This window comes from Coregonus lavaretus (genome assembly GCF_964263955.1).
Source record: "Coregonus lavaretus genome assembly, contig: HAP1_SCAFFOLD_940, whole genome shotgun sequence".
Taxonomy (NCBI): Eukaryota; Metazoa; Chordata; class Actinopteri; order Salmoniformes; family Salmonidae; genus Coregonus; species Coregonus lavaretus.
In genome coordinates this window covers 33,819-55,539 of record NW_028159012.1, presented here as the reverse complement: position 1 = coordinate 55,539, position 21,721 = coordinate 33,819, and the positions used below count along the sequence as shown (strand labels likewise).

Genomic DNA, 21,721 nt, shown 5'->3' with positions numbered 1-21,721 from the left:
CACTTCAAGGTATCCAGAATTACAATGTTGTTTATCTTATTGTTCACTGGCAATATAAATATAGGATGATAATGCCTCAGTTAATAGTCTGGTTAAAATGTCATTTTCAAAGCTGATATAGTATATATTGTTGTAAAGCATTACTGATTAATGTACTGTTATTTGTCTGCTTCCTTTATGCCCTGTTATGTTCCTGCTCTACCCCAGGGGGCGCTTGTAGCTCTGTGAGTCTCAGCCCTCAGGCCTCTTATCAGAGCAACCCATTGCAGATGACAAGTTGGGGCTTGTCTGTTGTGAGCCAATGGGCTGACCCTGAGCTTCAGCTTCCTCTCTGTCTCAGAGCACTGCAGTCTACTGCCTGCCTGTAGACATATAGTGGTGCTCACTGCTCTGTGCTGCTCCGATGCTCACCCACACACCCACAGCTGTTCAGCCTGGCTAGTCCCGCAGAGAGAGAGAAGCAGAGAGGCAGTGTGTTGCCAGTATAGCTAGGTCTCCAAGCCTCTACTAAACACAATCAGATCCTTCTCAGGAGCCTCTCTGTAAGTAGCTTGTTGCATCACTGCAGCTCTTTTGACTCGCTCTGTCTCTGTAAAAGGAACTGTTTTTAGTAACACTGCAGGAAATAACATGTCACAGGATGTTATTTGTCCTGGGTTGATGTGTGTCTAATTGAGTGAAGAGAACGTTATTATGGGTGATGATAATGTATGATTTGTGGCTGGTGGGAGTTGTTAGATTACCAAGATAAAATGCTACATTGTTCTGTTCCATTTCTCTGAAATGGAGGCAAAACACTTCAGTTTTATATGTATTTTGGACGATGTGTGTGCCCCAAAATGACTGTAGAAAGTAAACGTATTCTGGAGGTTGTCACTGACACTGCAGTCAGTCAGTTCTAAAGAGATTGCAGAGTCACAGAGAGCCAACATGGGAACAGAGAGAAGCATGGTGGTGGTAGGTAAGGTGATATAACCGGATTCTGAAGGAGTTGGTAGCTGGTGATGCACATGTTGTCAGTTAATGGGCCACTAGCCCACATCCGGTGTGTAGCCCACGTGGGTGAGAGCATATGCATAGTAATGTTAGTACATAACGCATAGTAGCTACCACTCCCTTACGACTGTGGCTTGCTCTCTCAGGGGGGATGTTACAGTGACAGAGAGATAAAGCCTTACTATAACCATCAACTTCCACAGAACAGATAGGAAGGTTGAACTGACTCAGTTGGAGGTGAGCTAAATCAGTTTTCCTGGTAGTGGATGGAGTAGAGCCAAGCCAACCAAGGCTTCGTCCCAATACTGCAGAGTGAGAGAGGGATAGGTTCGCCAGCAGACCTGGATTAAAATGCTATCTGAAATATTTCAAATACTTTTAGCACAAGCCTGTAATGCCATATGAGTAGGGTTTGCACTTGAACCCAACAGGCCTGGGTTCAGTTGCGCCAAGCAAGCTCAATCAAGCCCAGCTAAAGTGTTTGAAAGATTTCAAATAGTATTTGAACCCAGGCCTGTTGGCCAGGGTCTGTGGTTGGAACAGCTTGTAGTGAATGAATGGAAGGTATTATTTGATTCAATGACAGTGGTTTACTGTGTGACAGTGTCCAGGAACATAGTGTACAGGTTTGACTCTGACAGAACACAGGAATTGATTTGGTTCAACAGTGGCCTGTCCAGCCTCAGCCTGGCTCTGGCTGTAAATTACAGATGTACAGTTATGAGTCACACCAGAATATCGAGAACTTCACCTAGTATAACCTTACATCTTAGCTTGTAGCCCTCTGTTTCTCTCTCTCTGTTGCTCTTTCTCTCTCTCTCTACCTCTCTCTATTGCTCTCACTCACTCCCTCTCTGTCTCTCTCTGTGTTGGTCTCTCTACCCAAAGTGGTACTCCTTAGGGTGGACAAAGTAAAACTGATTATCACCTGCAACTCATAAGGACACAGTCATTGCTAGCATCATCCTCAAATACCTCCCCAATAACCACATCCAGCTTATCTCACTGACTTACTATAACTTGAATTAGTCCTCAGATATAGTACACAACATGTTCGGAATCAGCATCCACCTCCCCACTCACTAACGTATTGGGTTTATATTCAAAACCACAGTTTAACTTCTTATTTTTCACACACTCATAGAGAGAGATCCTCTACCCCAGGGCAGTGTCTGTGCCTCGCAGTCTGTGACAGTAACTTGGCATGGTAGAGAAATGGAGAACACGTGCAAATGATTATCGCTGTGGAGAGGAAACTGAGTTACCATTGAGTCACCTCGCTTTTCCTCTCTCTCTCAATTTCAAATCAATTCAAAGGCGATTATTGGCATGGGAAACTTATGTTTACATTGCCTAAGCAAGCGAAATAAACAAACAAAAAGGAAATAAACAAGGGAAATAAACAATCAGAAATTAACAGTAAACATTACGCTCACAAAAGTTTTAAAAGAATATAGACATTTCAAATGTTATATTATTGGCTATGAACAGTGTTGTAACAATATGCAAATAGTTGAAGTACGAAAGGGGAAATAAATAAGCAGATAAATATAGGTTGTATTTACAATGGTGTTTGGGCTCCACAGGTTGCCCTTTTCTTGTGGCAATATTTCACAAATCTTGCTGCTGTGGTGGCACACTGTTGTATTTCACCTAATAGATATGGGAGATTGGATTTGTTTTCAAATTCTTTGTGGGTCTGTAATCTGAGGGAAATACAGTGCCTTCAGAAAGTATTCACACCCCTTGACTTTTTCCACATTTTGTTGCATTACAGCCTGAATTTTTATTTGGATTAAATTGAGATTTTGTGTAACTGGCCTACACACAATAGCCCATAATGTCAAAGTGGAATTATGTTTTTAGAAATGTTTACAAAGTAATTAAAATATGAAAAGCTGAAATGTCTTGAGTCAATAAGTATTCAACCCCTTTGTTATGACAAGCCTAAATAAGTTCAGGAGTAAAAATGTGCTTAACAAGTCACATAATAAGTTACATGGACTCAGTCTGTCTGAAATAATAATGTTTAACACGATTTTTGAATGACTACCTCATCTCTGTAACCCACACATAAAATTATCTGTAAGGTCCTCAGTCAAGCAGTGAATTTCAAACACAGATTCAACTACAAAGACCAGGGAGGTTTTCCAATGCAAAGAAGGGCACCTATTGGTAGATGGGTGAAAATAAAAAAAGCAGATATTGAATATCCCTTTGAACATGGTAAAGAAACGGAATAGAGTTAAGCACAGGCAAAATCCTAAAGGAAAAGCTGTTTCAGTCTGCTTTCCACCAGACACTGGGAGACAAATTCAACTCTCAGGAGGAAAATAACCTAAAACACAAGGCCAAATATCCACTGGAGTTGCTTACCAAGACGACATTAAATGTTCCTGGTTGACCTAGTTACAATTTTGACTTAAATTGGTTTGGAAATCTATGGCAAGACTTTAAGGTGGCTGTCTAGCAATGATCAACCAACTTGACAGAGCTTGAAGAATGTTTTAAATAATAATGTGCAAATATTGTACAATCCAGGTGTGCAAAGCTCTTAGAGACTTACCCAGAAAGACTCACAGCTGTAATCACTGCCAAAGGTGATGCTAACATGTATTGACTCAGGGGTCTGAATACTTATGTGAATTAGATATTTCTGTAAAATTAGCAAACATTTCTAAAAGCATGTTTTCACTTTGTCATTATGGGGTTTTGTGTGTAGATGGGTGAGAAAAAAATATATTTAATCCATTTTTAATTCAGGCTGTAACACAACAAAATGGTGAATAAGTCGAGGGGTATAAATATTTTCTGAAGGCACTGTATGCATCTCTAATATGGTCAGCTCGGTTTCCACCTCATTTTGTGGGTAGTGGGCACATAGCCTATTTTCTCTTGAGAGCCAAGTCTGCTGATGGTGACCTCTCTTGATAGCAAGGCCATGCTCACTGAGTCTGTACATAGTCAAAGCTTGTAGTGGTCAGGTATTCAAAGCTTCACAGTGGTCAGGTATTCTGCTACTGTGTATTCTCTGTTTAGGGCCAAATAACATTCCAGTTGGCTCTGTTTTTTTTTAAATTATTTCTAATGTGTCAAGTAATTATCTTTTTGTTTTCTCATGATTTGGTTGTGTCTAATTGTGTTGCTGTCCTGGGGCTCTGTGGGGTCTGTTTGTGTTTGTGAACACAGTCCCAGTACCAGCTGGCTGAGGGGACTCTTCTCCAGGTTTATCTCTCTGTAGGTGAGGGCTTTGTTATGGAAGGTTTGAGAACCGCTTCCTTTTAGGTGGTTGTGTAATTTAATTGCTATTTTCTGGATTTTGATAATTAGCGGGAATCGTCCTAATTCTGCTCTGCATGCATTATTTTCTGTTTTATGTTGTACACAGATGATGTTTTTTGCATAATTTGGCATGCAGTCTAAATTTGGTGTTTGTCCCATTTTGTGAATTCTTGGTTTGTGAGTGGACCCCAGACCTCACAACCATAGAGGGCTTTGTGGAAGTTACATGTGGTGCTGATGTTTAGGCCGAGGTAGGTATATTGTTTTGTGTGATCTAGGGCAACAGTGTCTAGATGGAATTTGTATTTGTGGTGCTGGAAACTGGACCTTTTTTGGAACACCAATATTTTTGTCTTACTGAGATTAACTGTCAGGGCCCACGTCTGACAGAATGTGCAGAAGATCTAGGTACTGCTTGGTTGGGGAGAAGCACCAGATCATCTGCAAACAGCAAACATTTGACTTCAGAGACTAGTAGGGTGAGGTGCTTCAGACTGTTCTAGAGCCCTCACCAATTTGTTGGTATACATGTTGAAGATGGTGGGGCTCAAGTTTTTTTGCCAATTTTAACCGCATACTTGTACACATTGTTTGTGTACGTGGATTTTATGTTTTCCCCCAACACCGCTTTCCATCAATTTGTATAGCAGACCCTCATGCCAAATTGAGTCAAAATCATTTTTGAAATCAACAAAGCATGAGAAGACTTTGCTTTTGTTTTGTTTTGTTTGTTTGTTTGTCAAAATGGGTGTGCAGGGTGAATATGTGGTCTGTCGTACGGCAATTTGGTAAAAAGCCAATTTGACATTTGCTCAGGACATTGTTTTCACTGAGGAAATGTAGTTATTGGGGTCGAATTTGTCTCCACTTCTGTGGATTGGGGTGATCAGTCCTTGGTTACAAATATTGGGGAAGATGCCAGATGTTAAAGGAGATTAAGTATAGCCAATTGGAATTTGTGGTCTGTATATTTTATCATTTCATTTAAGATACCATCAACACCACAAGCCTTTTTAGGTTGAGGGGTTTGTATTTTGTACTGTAGTTCATTCAGTGTAATTGGAGAATCCAGTGGGTTCTGGTAGTCTTTAATAGCTGACTCTAAGATTTTTTATTGATAATGTATATATTTGTGCTGTTTGTTAGAGTGCCAGAAAAGATTGGAGAAGTGGTTTATCCAAGCATCTCCATGTTGGATAGATAGCTCTTCATGTTGTTGTTTGTTTAGTGTGTTCCAATTTTCCCAGAAGTGGTTAGATTCTATGGATTATTCAATTACATTGAGCTGGTTTCTGACTTGCTGTTCTTTCTTTTTCCTTAGTGTATTTCTGTACTGTTTTATTATTTCACCATAGTGAAACCGTAGGCTCAGGTTTTCTGGGTCTTTGTGTTTTTGGTTGGATAGGTTCCTCAATTTCTTTCTTAGGTTTTTTGCATTCTTCATCAAACCATTTGTCGTTGTTGTTAATTTTCTTTGGTTGTCTGGTTGAAATGTTTAGATTTGATAGGGAAGCTGAGGTCAAATAACTGTTTATGCTTTCTACTGCCAAGTTTACAACTTCACTATTGCAGTGAAACGTTTTGTTCAGGAAATTGGACTTGAATTTGTTCTTGGCTAATTGTTTTCTGGTAGGTTTCTACACTACTTTCCTTTCATCTATAGCATTTCTTAATAGTATGCAGTTTGTTTGGCTTTGATGCCTCATGATTGAGTATTGCTCTGTTCAAGTAGGCTGTGGTTTTGCTGTGATCTGATAGAGGTGTCAGTGGGCTGACTGTGAACGCTCTGTGACTCTGGGTTGAGGTCAGTGATAAAGCAGTTTACAGTACTGCTGCCAAGACATGAGCTGTAGTTGTACGTACCGTAGGAGTCCCCTCGAAGACTACCATTGACTATGTAGAGCCCCAGCGTGCGATAGTCGTAGTTGTGGGGCATGTTTTGTCGTAGTTGTGGGGCATATCTAGCTCCACAATGAGATAGGGTGCAGGCCAGGCAGCAGGCTGTTAGCCAGCATGCCAGCTTAGTGGAGTCTGCCACTAGCACAGTCAGTGTAGTCAGCTCAGCTATCCCCATTGAGACCGTGTCTGTGCCTCGATCTAGGTTGAGCAAAACTAAACATGGCGGTGTTCACCTTAGCAATCTCACTGGAATAAAGACCTCCTCCATTCCTGTCATTATTATCTCAAAATAGGGCTACTTAATGTTAGATCCCTCACTTCCAAGGCAGTTATGGTCAATGAACTAATCACTGATCATAATCTTGATGTGATTGGCCTGACTGAAACATGGCTTAAGCCTGATTAATTTACTGTGTTAAATGAGGCCTCTCCTCCTGGTTACACTAGTGACCATATCCCCCGCACATCCCGCAAAGGCAGAGGTGTTGCTAACATTTTCGATAGCAAATGTCAATTTACCCTCCCAAAAAAGACTGCATTTATGTCTTTTGAGCTTCTAGTCATGAAATCTATGCAGCCTACTCAGTCACTTTTTATAGCTGCTGTTTACAGGCCTCCTGGGCCATATACAGAGTTCCTCACTGAGTTCCCTGAATTCCTATCGGATAATATTCTACATTTTGGTGACTTTAATATTCACATGGAAACATCCACAGACCCACTCCAAAAGGCTTTCGGCGCCATCATCGACTCAGTGGGTTTTGTCCAACATGTCTTCGGACCTACTCATTGCCACAGTCATACCCTGGATCTAGTTTTGTCCCTTGGAATAAATATTGTGGATCTAAATGTTTTTCCTCATAACCCTGGACTATAGGACCACCATCTTATTACGTTTGCAATCACAACAAATAATCTGCTCAGACCCCAACCAAGGACCATCAAAAGCTGTGCTATAAATTCTCGGACAACCCAAAGATTCCTAGAGGCCCTTCCAGACTCCCTCCGCCTACTCAAGGACGTCGGGAGTACAAAAATCAGTTAACGACCTAATTGAGGATCTAAATTTAACCTTGCGTAAAAACAAAAAACATTTGTCACAAGAAACTAGCTCCCTGGTATACAGAAAATACCCAAGCCCTGAAGCAAGCTTCCAGAAAATTGGAACGGAAATGGCGCTCCACCAAACTGGAAGTCTTCCTACTAGCTTGGAAAGAAAGTACAGTGCAATATCGAAGAGCCCTCACTGCTGCTCGATCATCCTATTTTTCCAACCTAATTGAGGAGAATAAGAACAATCCAAAATGTATATTTGATACTGTCGCAAAGCTAACTAAAAAGCAGCTTTCCCCAAGAGAAAATACTTTTCACTTCAGCAGTGATGAATTCATGAACTCATGATCATTAGAAAGCAAATTACTGACTCCTCTTTGAATCTGCGAGTCTGCACAAAACTGCCAGGACCTAGGATCAATGGAGACACTCAAGATTTTTAATCCTATATCTCTTGACACATTCATGAAAATAGTCATGGCCTCTAAACCTTCAAGCTGCATACTGGACCCTATTCCAACTAAACTACTGAAAGAGCTACTTCCTGTGCTTGGCCTTCCTATGTTGGACATAATAAATGGCTCCCTATCCACTGGATGTGTACCAAACTCACTAAAAGTGGCAGTAATAAAAACCTTTTGGGTTCTATGTAGAACTCTCTGTGGAAAGGGTCCTACATGGAACCAAAAATGGTTCCTCAAAGGGTTCTCCTATGGGGACAGCCGAAGAACCCTTTAAGGTTCTAGATAGCACCTTTTTTTCTAAGAGTGTAGGTAGCACACAGGACGACATTCCTTATTTATTTCTAACCAAATGTAAAATGTCCTCAGACCTTGTATATTCCAGGATAAGATAGGGTATCTCTCTCTCTCTCTCTCTCTCTCTCTCTCTCTCTCTTTGAATCCTTCCACAGCAGAACTGTAGAACTGCAAGACAAACAGAGAAACAGATTCATTCACACACTAAATCTGAATATTCTTCAACAGGAAATATCCGTATTTTGGCAGTTCATCATTGTTGTCATCTCATAGCTGAAGGCTAGCCCCCTCCCCACACACACGCACACAATTTAACTTGACTCTAAATACAGTACACAAGCCTTTTAGGCCCAATTATCTCTGAGATGACTTAGTATCATTACTGTGTGGTTCGTGTTGTAAATTTAAACCATTGTTTCACATGTTTCTCATGCAAAGAAATATAATGATGATCCTATTTATACGGTATCATGTACCGCTCCAAAGGGGTGTTCAAACCTCTGCCTGGTGTGTGCTTTATGTACAGGTGTCCACTGCTACTCCACTGACTGACACTGAGCCGTACTCTACCAGCGGAGGTGCTGTGAGCGGGTGGAGGTCGTCATGGCAACCCAGCTGAAGGGCCTGCTGAGTGGGCGGAGACGTGTACCCAGTGACAGTCTGGCCAGAACATTCAGGTCAGCTATGGTGGGCATGTGTCTGCTGTGGGCCTCATACGTAACTGTAGTAGACTGTAATGTGCCGCAGGGGGAATGCATTTGAGCCTGTAGCCTATGATAGAGCACACTGTGATCTATGGTCAGTGTTGAGTTTGTAGAAGAGTAAGAAAATACATGTTGTTTTACTATGTTACACATTCTTCCCATTATGGAGAAGGTTATGATTTGGGGGAAGATTATCCTAGATCTGTACCTATGGGTGGGCAATATCTATCAGTAGTCTATGGGGGTAGAAAAGTGGCTATATGGTTCTTTAAGGTGTATTTTGTTTAGGTCCTGTGCCAGAAACCCTAGTGAGGTCATCTCCACTAGACTGAGAGACATGCTCCACACCTTCATCCAGCACTACCAGGAACCATGGGAAGAGAACCGCAGCCTAGACAGAGGTGTGTGTGTGTGTGTGTGTGTGTGTGTGTGTGTCTGTGTTAATATATTGACATTAATGTGCACTTTTCAGTAACTTCCTGTTGTTTGTAGAGAGAAGAGTGAAGTTCTCCAGCCAGACAGAGGATATGTACTACAGGGTTCTAGAGGCCGTCATCAATCAAGAGAGGAAGAGGCTGGGAGCCAAAGACCTTTCAGTGAGTTCTCTGCCCTCTGCTGTGTACGACTGGAACTGCACTGTTTAGTGCCTCTGGGGGCACTGTTGTACAGACATGTACAGACATGTACAGACATGTACAGTTGAAGTCGGAAGTTTACATACACTTAGGTTGGAGTCATTAAAACTTGTTTTTCAACCACTCCACAAATTTCTTGTTAACAAACTATAGTTTTGGCAAGTCGGTTAAGACATCTGCTTTGTGCATGACACAAATAATTTTTCCAATTGTTTACAGACAGATTATTTCACTTATAATTCACTGTATCACAATTCCAGTGGGTCAGAACTTTACATACACTAAGTTGACTGTGCCTTTAAACAGCTTGGAAAATTCCAGAATATGATGTCATGGCTTTAGAAGCTTCTGATAGGCTAATTGACATCATTTGAGTCAATTGGAGGTGTACCTGTGGATGTATTTCAAGGCCTACCTTCAAACTCAGTGCCTCTTTGCTTGACATCATGGGAAAATCAAAAGAAATCAGCCAAGACCTCAGAAAAAAAATTGTAAACCTCCACAAGTCTGGTTCATCCTTGGGAGCAATTTCCAACACCAGAAGGTACCACGTTCATCTGTACAAACAATAGTACGCAAGTATAAACACCATGGAACCACGCAGCCGTCATACTGCTCAGGAAAGAGATGCGTTCTGTCTCCTTGAGATGAACGTACTTTGGTGCGAAAAGTGCAAATAAATCCCAGAACAACAGCAAAGGACCTTGTGAAGATGCTGGAGGAAACAGGTACAAAAGTATCTATATCCACAGTAAAACGAGTCCTATATCGACATAACCTGAAAGGCCGCTCAGCAAGGAAGAAGCCAATGCTCCAAAACCGCCATAAAAAAGCCAGACTACGGTTTGCAACTGCACATGGGGACAAAGATCATACTTTTTTGAGAAATGTTCTCTGATCTGATGAAACAAAAATATAACTGTTTGGCCATAATGACCATCGTTATGTTTGGAGGAAAAAGGTGGTGGCTTGCAAGCCGAAGAACACCATCCCAACCATGAAGCACGGGGGTGGCAGCATCATGCTGTGGGGGTGCTTTGCTGCAGAAGGGACTGGTGCACTTCACAAAATAGATGGCATCATGAGGAAAGAAAATTATGTGGATATATTGAAGCAACATCTCAAGACATTAGTCAGGAAGTTAAAGCTTGGTCGCAAATGGGTCTTCCAAATGGACAATGACCCCAAGCATACTTCCAAAGTTGTGGCAACATGGCTTAAGGACAACAAAGTCAAGGTATTGGAATTGCCATCACAAAGCCCTGACCTCAATCCTATAGAACATTTGTGGGCAGAATTGAAAAAGCGTGTGCGAGCAAGGAGGCCTACAAACCTGACTCAGTTACACCAGCTCTGTCAGGAGGAATGGGCCAAAATTCACCCAACTTATTGTGGGAAGCTTGTGGAAGGCTACCAGAAACGTTTGACCCAAGTTAAACAATTTAAAGGCAATGCTACCAAATGCTAATTGAGTGTATGTAAACTTCTGACCCACTGGGAATGTGATGAAAGAAATAAAAGCTGAAATAAATAATTCTCTCTACTATTATTCTGACATTTCACATTCTTAAAATAAAGTGGTGATCCTAACTGACTGAAGACAGGGAAATTTTACTAGGATTAAATGTCAGGAATTGTGAAAAACAGAGTTTAAACGTATTTGGCTAAGGTGTATGTAAACTTCCGACATCAACTGTATAGTATAGAGGTTGTCCTTGATGACTTGTTTCTTTGTCAGGGCATTCTGGAGCATGATCTGTTCCAGCGCTCTCTAGTGGCCTGTTGTCTGGAGATGGTCATCTTCTCCCATCAGCTACCAGGCAGCTTCCCCCTGGTCATTGACATCTTTAGCCTGGCTCCATACCACTTCTACAAGGTAACACCTACACAAAAACCTGCAATACGTGTAATACTGTACTGTAATATTGTAGGTTTTGTGTAAAGGAGGTGGTTTCACCTGAAAACTGAAGCATTGTGTTAGCTCCCCAAGCTAATGCCTAGGCTTGGGCTTAGAGGGCTTACACAGTCTTGGGGCATACAGAGGTCCTGGGTTCAGACCTTGTTCAAACCTGGGTTCAAACACATACTGTAAGCTTGGTGATCTATTTAGGTACTGTTTAACCCTCTACTGTGTGTGGTGTGTGCCAGGTGATAGAGCTGGTGCTGCGGGCTGAGGAGGGCTTGCTGCCGGGTGTGGTCAGACATCTGACCCGTATAGAGGAGCAGATCCTGGAGAGTCTGGCCTGGAGGAGAGACTCACCACTCTGGGACAACATCAGAGCTGCCAAGGGACAGGGACAGCTGCCTGCATGCCATCAGGTCAGCGGGCAAAGGTTCAAATTCACCTGTTTGTGAACTGAGCAAAATATCTAATCAAATAAAATACAATTGTATTGGTCACATACACATGTTTAGCAGATGTTATTGCGGATGTAGCGAAATGCTTGTTTAATATACAGTGCACCATCTCAAAATATATAGAGCGACACAGCTGGCGCACTCGAAACAAGTTGGTCTAATATGGCAGCATGACTGCTGTCGTTCCATTAAAAAGAGGAAACAAAATGATCCCAACCTTGAGGTAACAGATGGTTCTATGTGTGTTCCAGGTGATGCCCCCCCAATACCTAGAGGACACAGACAAGATGACTAAGATCCCTCCCACCGCTCCACACTTGACCCCAAGCCTTGTGAATGGGATCCATGAAATCCACCCGAACTCCCCGATTACACACCATGATCGCTACAGCTCACCCCCTGCTGGCTCAAAGATGGACGCTGAGCCTACCACACCAGTCAGGCCATCACAGTCCTCCTCTGTCATTGTTACTGGACAGACTGTAGTCACCATGGCGTCAGCCACTGTCACCACCAACAACGGTCAGTCAGTCACCATACCGGTTCGAGGTAAAGATTTTCCCTCAGATGAAACCCAATATGGCCATAGAAATTACAAACCTAATAGAATACTGAAATGATGTAATACAACATGTAATAAACATGTTATATACCTTGTTTACATATCACAACAACCAGTGCTATTTGTTCAATTAAACCTCTTCCACACCCAGGCATTGCCAATGACCGGGGAGGCATCACATTTATCCCAGTGCGTCTCAGTGTTGTGGGTCAGCCCATTCCTCCACAGCAGGTCTCCAGCACCTCTACCCAGCAGCCCCAGAACCCAGTTACACACAGACCTCAGAGAGAGGGCTCCATCTCACTGTTCCTCCGCAAGGTAGGCTTTACTCACAGATTTCTACATACCTAAGCTGGCCTGAATGCTATGAGCCTAGATATTTAGTTCCAATATCCACAAGACAAAGGCCATACTTCTTCCCTCTGTCTCAGGTCTACCACCTGGTGAGCGTGCGTCTGAGGAACATCTGTGTTAAACTGGACATCTGTGAGGCGCTGCGGCTGAAGATCTGGACCTGCGTTGAACACTCCTTGGTCCACTGCACTGACCTCATGCTAGACCGACACCTGGACCAAATACTCATGTGTGCCATCTATGTCATGGCCAAGGTAGCACCATTTGCTTTGCCTCTAGACTTTTTGCTATACTTCCTTAATGCAGATGGTTTTATGACTTTGGGGATCGACAGCAAGGCATTCAGCCTTCTATACTTCTTCAGCTGTGTATTGATGATAATAATGTAATATAATAGCTTAATTTCCATGTGTATGGTGTGTGTTTCTCATGCAGGTAACCAAAGAGGACATGTCTTTCAAGCTCATCATGCAGTGCTACAAGACTCAGCCTCAAGCAAGCAACTCTGTAAGGAGATCAATGTTTTGTTTGATTTTGTGTGTGTAAGTGAGTTAAATCCAGCTTGTTTGTAATTGTGTAGTTGATGAAGTCTGTATTGTCCTCCTGTCAGGTATGCAGAAGTGTTCTGATCTCAGGGATAAACACCAAGCCCTCACAAAACTCTCCTGGAGGATCCAACAGAGAAAACAGTAAGATAAATAGAAAAACACAAACATTCCCATCGATATATTCGCATCATAATATGCATGAATGAACGCATAAATGAATGAAAGTATGAAGTATTAAAACAGCTAATTTTTTATGGTGATGTTGCACTGTTTCCCAGTTGATGCAGACCCCAGCAGTAGCGTGCTTACCTACCAGACCCCTCCAACCCATCCTACAGGACTCAGATCTCCCTATAGACAGGACAAGGAGGAGAGAGGACACCTCATCTATTTCTACAACACCGTCTACGTCAAACAGATGAAAGACTTTGCCCTGCGATACTCCTCCGGCTCTCTGACCATAGCCGGGGTGAGGGGACATTTTCACATACTACCTAATGGTGACAGTAGTCGTCATACACAATACATAGGAAATACTTTACCAGTGTTCTCAGATATGTCTAAACTGGGGTATAAAATCATTGGTACTTACAGGTCATCTGATCCTGTAATAGAAGTAAGCGCAGTCCTTGTACAGATACAGTGCATTGTTCCTAGGCCCAGTGCTATCATCATTGTCCAACAGAGATTTTGACGACATTCTGATTATTTTTCCATGCACAGGTTGAAACCCCTCCCCTTTCGCCATACCCCTGCCAGCGTATTGGATCCTTGCGCAGACTCCGCCCCTCCAACCACCATTCCCTCTACATCTCCCCCCACAAGCACAGCACATCCCCCTCTCCCCACACTGGGGTCGTATATTACGTCAGCAGAAGCCTCTCAAAGGTCAGAGGTCGGACATACCTCTCTAACCCTGCTAACGGTTCTCTAACTGACCCTCTTCTATACTTCCTATCTGAAGCCTAAACAACATTACACATATTTTAACTTCAATAACTTTGAAAAGCAAAAGGCTTGGTCATCGTAAATACACAGTATACATCTAGTCATGTGTGTTGCTAATCGTTGTATCTCAACTGTATCCCACAGCGTCTGAGAGAGATCAATGACATGATGAGGACATTTCAGTCACGCACCAGGAAGCGCTGTGCAGCCCAGCTGCAGGAGGATGGTGAGGAGGAGGGTGGGCCGCTTGTGAAGAGACCCTGTCAGGATAGCCCATCCGACTGGCAGAGAAAGCTCAGGGACCTCGGCCAGGCAGTGACCATGGCCAAGGCACAGCACCAGGCAACGGCACACAATGGGACACATTGATTACATCTCACTATCTTTGACTTACCGTCATGCTTCATACTTCCATCATCAGTGTCCATATTCTTCCTATGAGTGTAGACCTGCAAGGAGAATAGATGCAATGGATCTAAAATGTTAGAAATAATTGGCATCATTAGCACTCGGCGAAGTTCACTGAGCAAGCAATGTTTATGATTAGAAAACCTGATTTGTAATAATTATGAGGCTAATGTAATAATCTGAGGGTAACTAGGGCTCTGTATCAAATATCAATATCATACATCATATACAGTATATATTTCAACAATTTGGTCCTCTGTGAACCATGTCCTATTTACCTAAGGAAGCAGAAAAGGATTTGTGTTGGGTACTGAGCACTGTGTACTGTTTGTGATTGGTGAGAGGGAGGAGACGAGATGTCTCTCTCTGGAACATACAGTACGTACAGTGGGGAGAACAAGTATTTGATACACTGCTGATTTTGCAGGTTTTCCTACTTACAAAGCATGTAGAGGTCTGTAATTTTTATCATAGGTACACTTCAACTGTGAGAGACGGAATCTAAAACAAAAATCCAGAAAATCACATTGTATTATTTGTAAGTAATTAATTTGCATTTTATTGCATGACATAATTATTTGATCACCTACCAACCAGTAAGAATTCCGACTCTCACAGACCTGTTAGTTTTTCTTTAAGAAGCCCTCCTGTTCTCCACTCATTACCTGTATTAACTGCACCTGTTTGAACTCGTTACCTGTTAAAAGACACCTGTCCACACACTCAATCAAACAGACTCCAACCTCTCCACAATGGCCAAGACCAGAGAGCTGTGTAAGGACATCAGGGATAAAATTGTTGACCTGCACAAGGCTGGGATGGGCTACAGGACAATAGGCAAGCAGCTTGGTGAGAAGGCAACAACTGTTGGCACAATTATTAGAAAATGGAAGAAGTTCAAGATGACGGTCAATCACCCTCGGTCTGGGGCTCCATGCAAGATCTCACCTCGTGGGTCTGGGGCTCCATGCAAGATCTCACCTCGTGGGGCATCAATGATCATGAGGAAGGTGAGGGATCAGCCCAGAACTACACGGCAGGACCTGGTCAATGACCTGAAGAGAGCTGGGACCACAGTCTCAAAGAAAACCATTAGTAACACACTACGCTGTCATGGATTAAAATCCTGCAGCGCACGCAAGGTCCCCCTGCTCAAGCCAGCGCATGTCCAGGCCCGTCTGAAGTTTGCCAATGACCATCTGGATGATCCAGAGGAGGAATAGGAGAAGGTCATGTGGTCTGATGAGACAAAAATAGAGCTTTTTGGTCTAAACTCCACTCGCCGTGTTTGGAGGAAGAAGAAGGATGAGTACAACCCCAAGAACACCATCCCAACCGTGAAGCATGGAGGTGGAAACATCATTCTTTGGGGATGCTTTTCTGCAAAGGGGACAGGACGACTGCACCATATTGAGGGGAGGATGGATGGGGCCATGTATCGCGAGATATTGGCCAACAACCCCCTTCCCTCAGTAAGAGCATTGAAGATGGGTCGTGGCTGGGTCTTCCAGCTTGACAACGACCCGAAACACACAGCCAGGGCAACTAAGGAGTGGCTCTGTAAGAAGCATCTCAAGGTCCTGGAGTGGCCTAGCCAGTCTCCAGACCTGAACCCAATAGAAAATATTTGGAGGGAGCTGAAAGTCCGTATTGCCCAGCGACAGCCCCGAAACCTGAAGGATCTGGAGAAGGTCTGTATGGAGGAGTGGGCCAAAATCCCTGCTGCAGTGTGTGCAAACCTGGTCAAGACCTACAGGAAACGTATGATCTCGGTAATTGCAAACAAAGGTTTCTGTACCAAATATTAAGTTCTGCTTTTCTGATGTATCAAATACTTATGTCATGCAATAAAATGCAAATGAATTACTTAAAAATCATACAATGTGATTTTCTGCATTTTTGTTTTAGATTCCGTCTCTCACAGTTGAAGTGTAACTATGATAAAAATGACAGACCTCTACATGCTTTGTAAGTAGGAAAACCTGCAAAATCAGCAGTGTATCAAATACTTGTTCTCCCCACTGTAATTAATTTCAATTTTCAAGTTTAAGTTGTCAAATGCACAAGTACAGTGACATGCTTAACTTGCAAGCCCTGTCCAACAGTGCAGTTGTCACGACTTCCTCCGAAGCTGCCTCCCCTCCTTTTTTGTTCGGGCAGGCTTCGGCGTTCGTCGTCACCGGCCTTCTAGCCACTGCTGCTCCTCATCTCATCATTCCATTTGTTTTGTCTTGTTTATTATACACACCTGGTTCATATCCCCTCATCAGTACCTGTATAAGTATTCCCTCTGCCCCCTTGTCTTTGTGTGTGATTGTTTATTGTGGAGGTTAGATTAGCTCGGTGGAGCTCTTTGTATTTTGTATCGCCGGGATATTTCACCCGTGTGCCTTGTTGTTTTCCAGTACGCCTGATTTCCACACTGGAGTGTTTGACGCATTGCTGCGTACCGATGTGTTTTCAGAATTAACCTTTTATTCTCAGATTTACCCTCCTGCGCCTGACTCCTTCTAAATCACTCGCCACAGCAGTATTCAAAATCAAAAAAGTTGAACTAATTTAAAAACAAATTAAACACACATATATATATATGACATATAGGTGAGCCTTCTTACATTTACGTCATTTAGCAGACGCTCTTATCCAGAGCGACTTACAGTTAGTGAGTGCATACATTTTCATACTGGCCCCCCGTGGGAAACGAACCAATAACCCTGGCGTTGCAAGCGCCATGCTCTACCAACTGAGCTACAGGGGACTTAAATTATTATACAGCGTAATGTATCTGTTAATACCAGTTGTTAGATAATATTCTGTTCAAGTGACACTTTCAGTTTCACATGTTGCTTTTCTCTAGCAGTATTTCATTTGTACTGATCTATGGTAGAAATCCATTACTTCTTTGTAATGTGATGTTGGATAAACATAACTCAGTTTTTACATCCCTTCTGTCAACATTACCACAACATAGTGAGAGCCACTGTGGAAAAGAAACATAGCGCCATGTTGGATATTTTGGCACTCAGAGACAACAAGGTCATAAACGCCATGTGACATATCAGTCTTGGTCTATTAGTCTCATGTTGATATAGTAAAATGGTTATTTTGTTAGTTTCAAAATGGCATATTTTCAAAAACATCAGAACAAATGGCCATTCACTTTTCATAGTGGGGAAAATTGGTTTCCATGACAGCCTAGTGATTGAGTAACAATACCCATACTGTTTATCAGTAACCATGTCCTGACTCGCTATGGGAAGTTCATTCTCAACCAATGTTGCTTGGCAAGCAAATTACAATAATCCTCTAAGAACCAATCAGCAAAGGCCTGTAAACTAAAACCCTAAGAGGCCAGTATAGAAAATAGAATCCATAGAATGGGGAAGGCGCTCAGACCCATTAACTTGAATCGGAATGTCCGTACTAGGGATTCTATTTCTATGGTTACACAGGTGCCCATGCAAGCTCAGCCCTACAGGAAGTCTCCTGGTCGTCATGGAAACCAGGGGGACCTGCTTCCACAACAGTCCTGGAGGTTTTAAGGTTAAGGTCAGCCTGGTAATAACTTCAGACGCTTTTCAGACTTCATCAACAACCAACAACCTCAACAGGACGTTTGTTTTAATCAGTCTCCCACTGGGCCGAACCATGGGGTGCAATACCAGCAGGGATGCTTTAGTGGTGAACCCTTCTAAAAAGCCAGAGACCAGACCAGCGTCGGCCAGCTCGACCAGTGAGGCCACTGCTGAGGAGGCTAAAGAAACTACAGAGAAAGACAAAGATGAAACAGAAGGCATATCAACCTGCGACTGACATCCATCTTTCTTCTCAACCCAAACTCCTCAAAGTAAGATATCTGTCATTTTGCCAGTTACACTTTTGTGCTATTATTTGACATTACCAAATGTGATGTATTGCTAGTGAGATGGTGTCTCTCTCTTTCTCTGTGTGTGCGTGGCTGCGTGTGTGCGTGCGTGTGTACAGATTAGCCTGTCTGCGGGTGAAGGAATACCTGTCTGCCGGAATAGGCAATGCTGCTCAACTGTCCATCAACCCCTGTGTCATCTGGGACCAGACCAGCCACACACCCCACTCCACTCTGTGATGTAGCCTACCAGCCACACCCCCCCTCTGCTCTGTGATGTAGCCTACCAGCCACACCCCCCGCTCTGCTCTGTGATGTAGCCTACCAGCCACACCCCCCCTCTGCTCTGTGATGTAGCCTACCAGCCACACCCCCCGCTCTGCTCTGTGATGTAGCCTACCAGCCACACCCCCTGCTCCACTCTGTGATGTAGCCTACCAGCCACACCCCCCGCTCCGCTCTGTGATGTAGCCTACCAGCCACACCCCCCGCTCCGCTCTGTGATGTAGCCTACCAGCCACACCCCCCGCTCCGCTCTGTGATGTAGCCTACCAGCCACACCCCCCGCTCCGCTCTGTGATGTAGCCTACCAGCCACACCCCCTGCTCCACTCTGTGATGTAGCCTACCAGCCACACCCCCCGCTCCGCTCTGTGATGTAGCCTACCAGCCACACCCCCCGCTCCGCTCTGTGATGTAGCCTACCAGCCACACCCCCCGCTCCGCTCTGTGATGTAGCCTACCAGCCACACCCCCCGCTCCGCTCTGTGATGTAGCCTACCAGCCACACCCACTCCTTACTCTGTCTACTGTTGCTGGACCAGAACATTCTCTCTCTCCACCTCTCAACTGGACCTTCAGTGTCCACAGTGCTATGTTTATATCCTGTTAATGTGCCAGTATGGTCATTGTAACAACAATGAGACATGATAGTAAATGTACAGATTAAATCTGACTAATGTCCTTTATTGTTTTTAATGTCCTTTATTGCTCTTACCTCCATTTCTATCTCTGTCTAACACACACCTCTGTTCCAAGGTGACAGTTACAATCCGTTCTTTCAAACGCTTCCAACCCTGCCGCAGGCTAAACCAAACAGCAGCCAATACAATCGGCTTTGTAGGCAGTTTTTGTTGCAGCTGTACCGCATATTACTGATCACTCCAGCAGGCCTAGGCTCCAACTCTACATAACACTGCATCAGGAAGCTGTTACAGCTCTGTGTTTGGATAAACAGCAGCATACTTGTTATTACCCATAAAGGAAATGGTTCCCATAGATACAAATACAATATACTGTAATGCCTTTGTTTGCCACCAGGTGACATGTAAACATACCTGCAGATCTGTCTGTCACCACCAGGCTGCAGAAGTGATCCATCAGTATTTGGTGGACTATCCAAAGCCCTGGTCCATTTACTCAAGACATTTAATCAGAAATATATGTTGTAAGTTTATTACCAGCGAGTGAATAGAGCTGGAAGGGAAGAGCCATTTCACAAAGCCCATATCACAAATACCCATCACAGAGGAAACGGGAAATTACATGAAAATATTACCATTATACAAATGGAAAGTGTGATTGAATAATGTGTTTGAGAAGATAAATGAAAAGCACTTGTGGTGCTAAATAGCTTTTTAATTTCAGATGTGGGATAAAAGAAAACACATTTCTTCCCCATTTTCACTGGCAATTGATTAGTGGTTCCACACCTGCAGAGAGAAGGGCTCTTGTCTTCTCATTATCAGTTAATTAATATGCATGCACACATGTCTTATCTTTCCTCTGCCATTTGGCAGAAATGAGACATTGATGTTGTATTGGCCTTGGAATGGATGACTTCTCTCTCTGTTGCTTTAAGGAGAAATAAGACACATGATTGACATTGTCTTTAATTGTTGTAAGAGACAATTGAATTAAAAGAAAAGATAAAGGATAAACTATTTTTTTTACATCATATTCAATATGACATCACCATTCCCATCTGGGAGGTCTATCTATAAACATAGTGACTCTTATTTGTTGTGATGTATTTCAGTTAGCAGCTATTCTATGGTACTGTAGCTTTACAAAACAAGTCATTTGGTGCCCTGTATATACCTAAGAAAGAGATGTATTGAAGAGCGATATGGAAATACATAAGGAAATAAGATATTCAATTCCTCACTCTGCCAGGGATTGGCTATTAGAGAATCCAAGGCCTCACCCGCTGAAGCAAAACCTGGGTGAAAGTAAATTTAATTTATGTCCTGATCTTCAATGTTCCACTGCCATAAGTGCATATTGTATTATCAGTGAAATATTAAGTCCTACAGAAACTAGTCTGACTGGATATCTTTGCATTTGTGCGTAAATGGTCCTCAGCATATGTTCTGTATTATGCACATTGCACAATGTCATTAGCTTTTTATCCTTATGTTTTGAGCCACATTTCAGATAGCAGGGGATGTTGTTATTGTCACGATCGTCAAAAGGAGGAGACCAAAGCGCAGCGTGTTGAGCGAACATCGTAGACTTTATTATAAAGAAACCACGATCAAAACAACAAACCAAATAAGACGAAAGTGAAGTTCAATACTGATAATGACTAACAGCAACAAGGAAACAAAAACCCACAAAACCAAGGTGAAACCACACAGTATAAATATGGCTCCCAATCAGAGATAACGAGCCGACAGCTGACACTCGTTACCTCCGATTGGGAGTCATATGACTAAATCAACATCAAAACCAAACATAGAAATGAAACAACTAGATCCCACATAGAACTACACCCAAACGAAAATGACAACCCTGGCTCACTACTAAGAGTCCCGGAGCCAGAACGTCACAGTACCCCCCCCTAAAGGCGCGGACTGCGACCGCGCCTCACAACCCCACAATAGGGGAGGGCTGGGTGGGTGTTGCTCCCCGGAGGCGGTTCCGGCTCCGGGCTTGACCACCACCCCACTATAGTTACTACCCGCTTTCTTAACCTCTTCCCAATGACCACCCTCCACTTAAACCCACCTGGATTAAGGGGCAGCACCGGACTAAGAGGCAGCACCAGGCTGAGGGACAGCACCGGACTACGGGGCAGCACTGGACTAAGGGGCAGCACTGGACTAAGGGGCAGCACCTGACTAAATGGCGGATCCTGGCTGGCTGGCTCTGGCGGATCCTGGCTGGACGGCTCTGGCGGATCCTGGCTGGACGGCTCATGGCTGGCTGACGGATCTGGCTGCTCATGGCTGGCTGACGGATCTGGCTGCTCATGGCTGGCTGACGGATCTGGCTGCTCATGGCAGGCGGAAGGCTCTGGCTGATCCCGTCTGGCGGAAGGCTCTGGCTGATCCCGTCTGGCGGAAGGCTC

General features: G+C 43.5%; 1 protein-coding gene across 1 annotated transcript; it reads left to right on the top strand.

Moving 5' to 3' along the window:
- The first annotated feature begins 33 nt into the window (after positions 1-33).
- LOC311123364 (retinoblastoma-like protein 2) lies at positions 34-14,565 on the top strand. The gene is made up of 14 exons (XM_084197637.1): positions 34-542; positions 8,515-8,665; positions 8,981-9,093; positions 9,185-9,288; positions 11,066-11,203; positions 11,476-11,646; positions 11,937-12,207; positions 12,399-12,565; positions 12,679-12,855; positions 13,037-13,108; positions 13,212-13,290; positions 13,428-13,618; positions 13,873-14,037; positions 14,242-14,565. Exons 2-14 carry the CDS (start codon positions 8,592-8,594, stop codon positions 14,464-14,466), a joined length of 1,947 nt encoding a protein of 648 aa, XP_084053763.1. The 5' UTR covers positions 34-542; positions 8,515-8,591; the 3' UTR covers positions 14,467-14,565.
- The last annotated feature ends 7,156 nt before the right edge of the window (positions 14,566-21,721 follow it).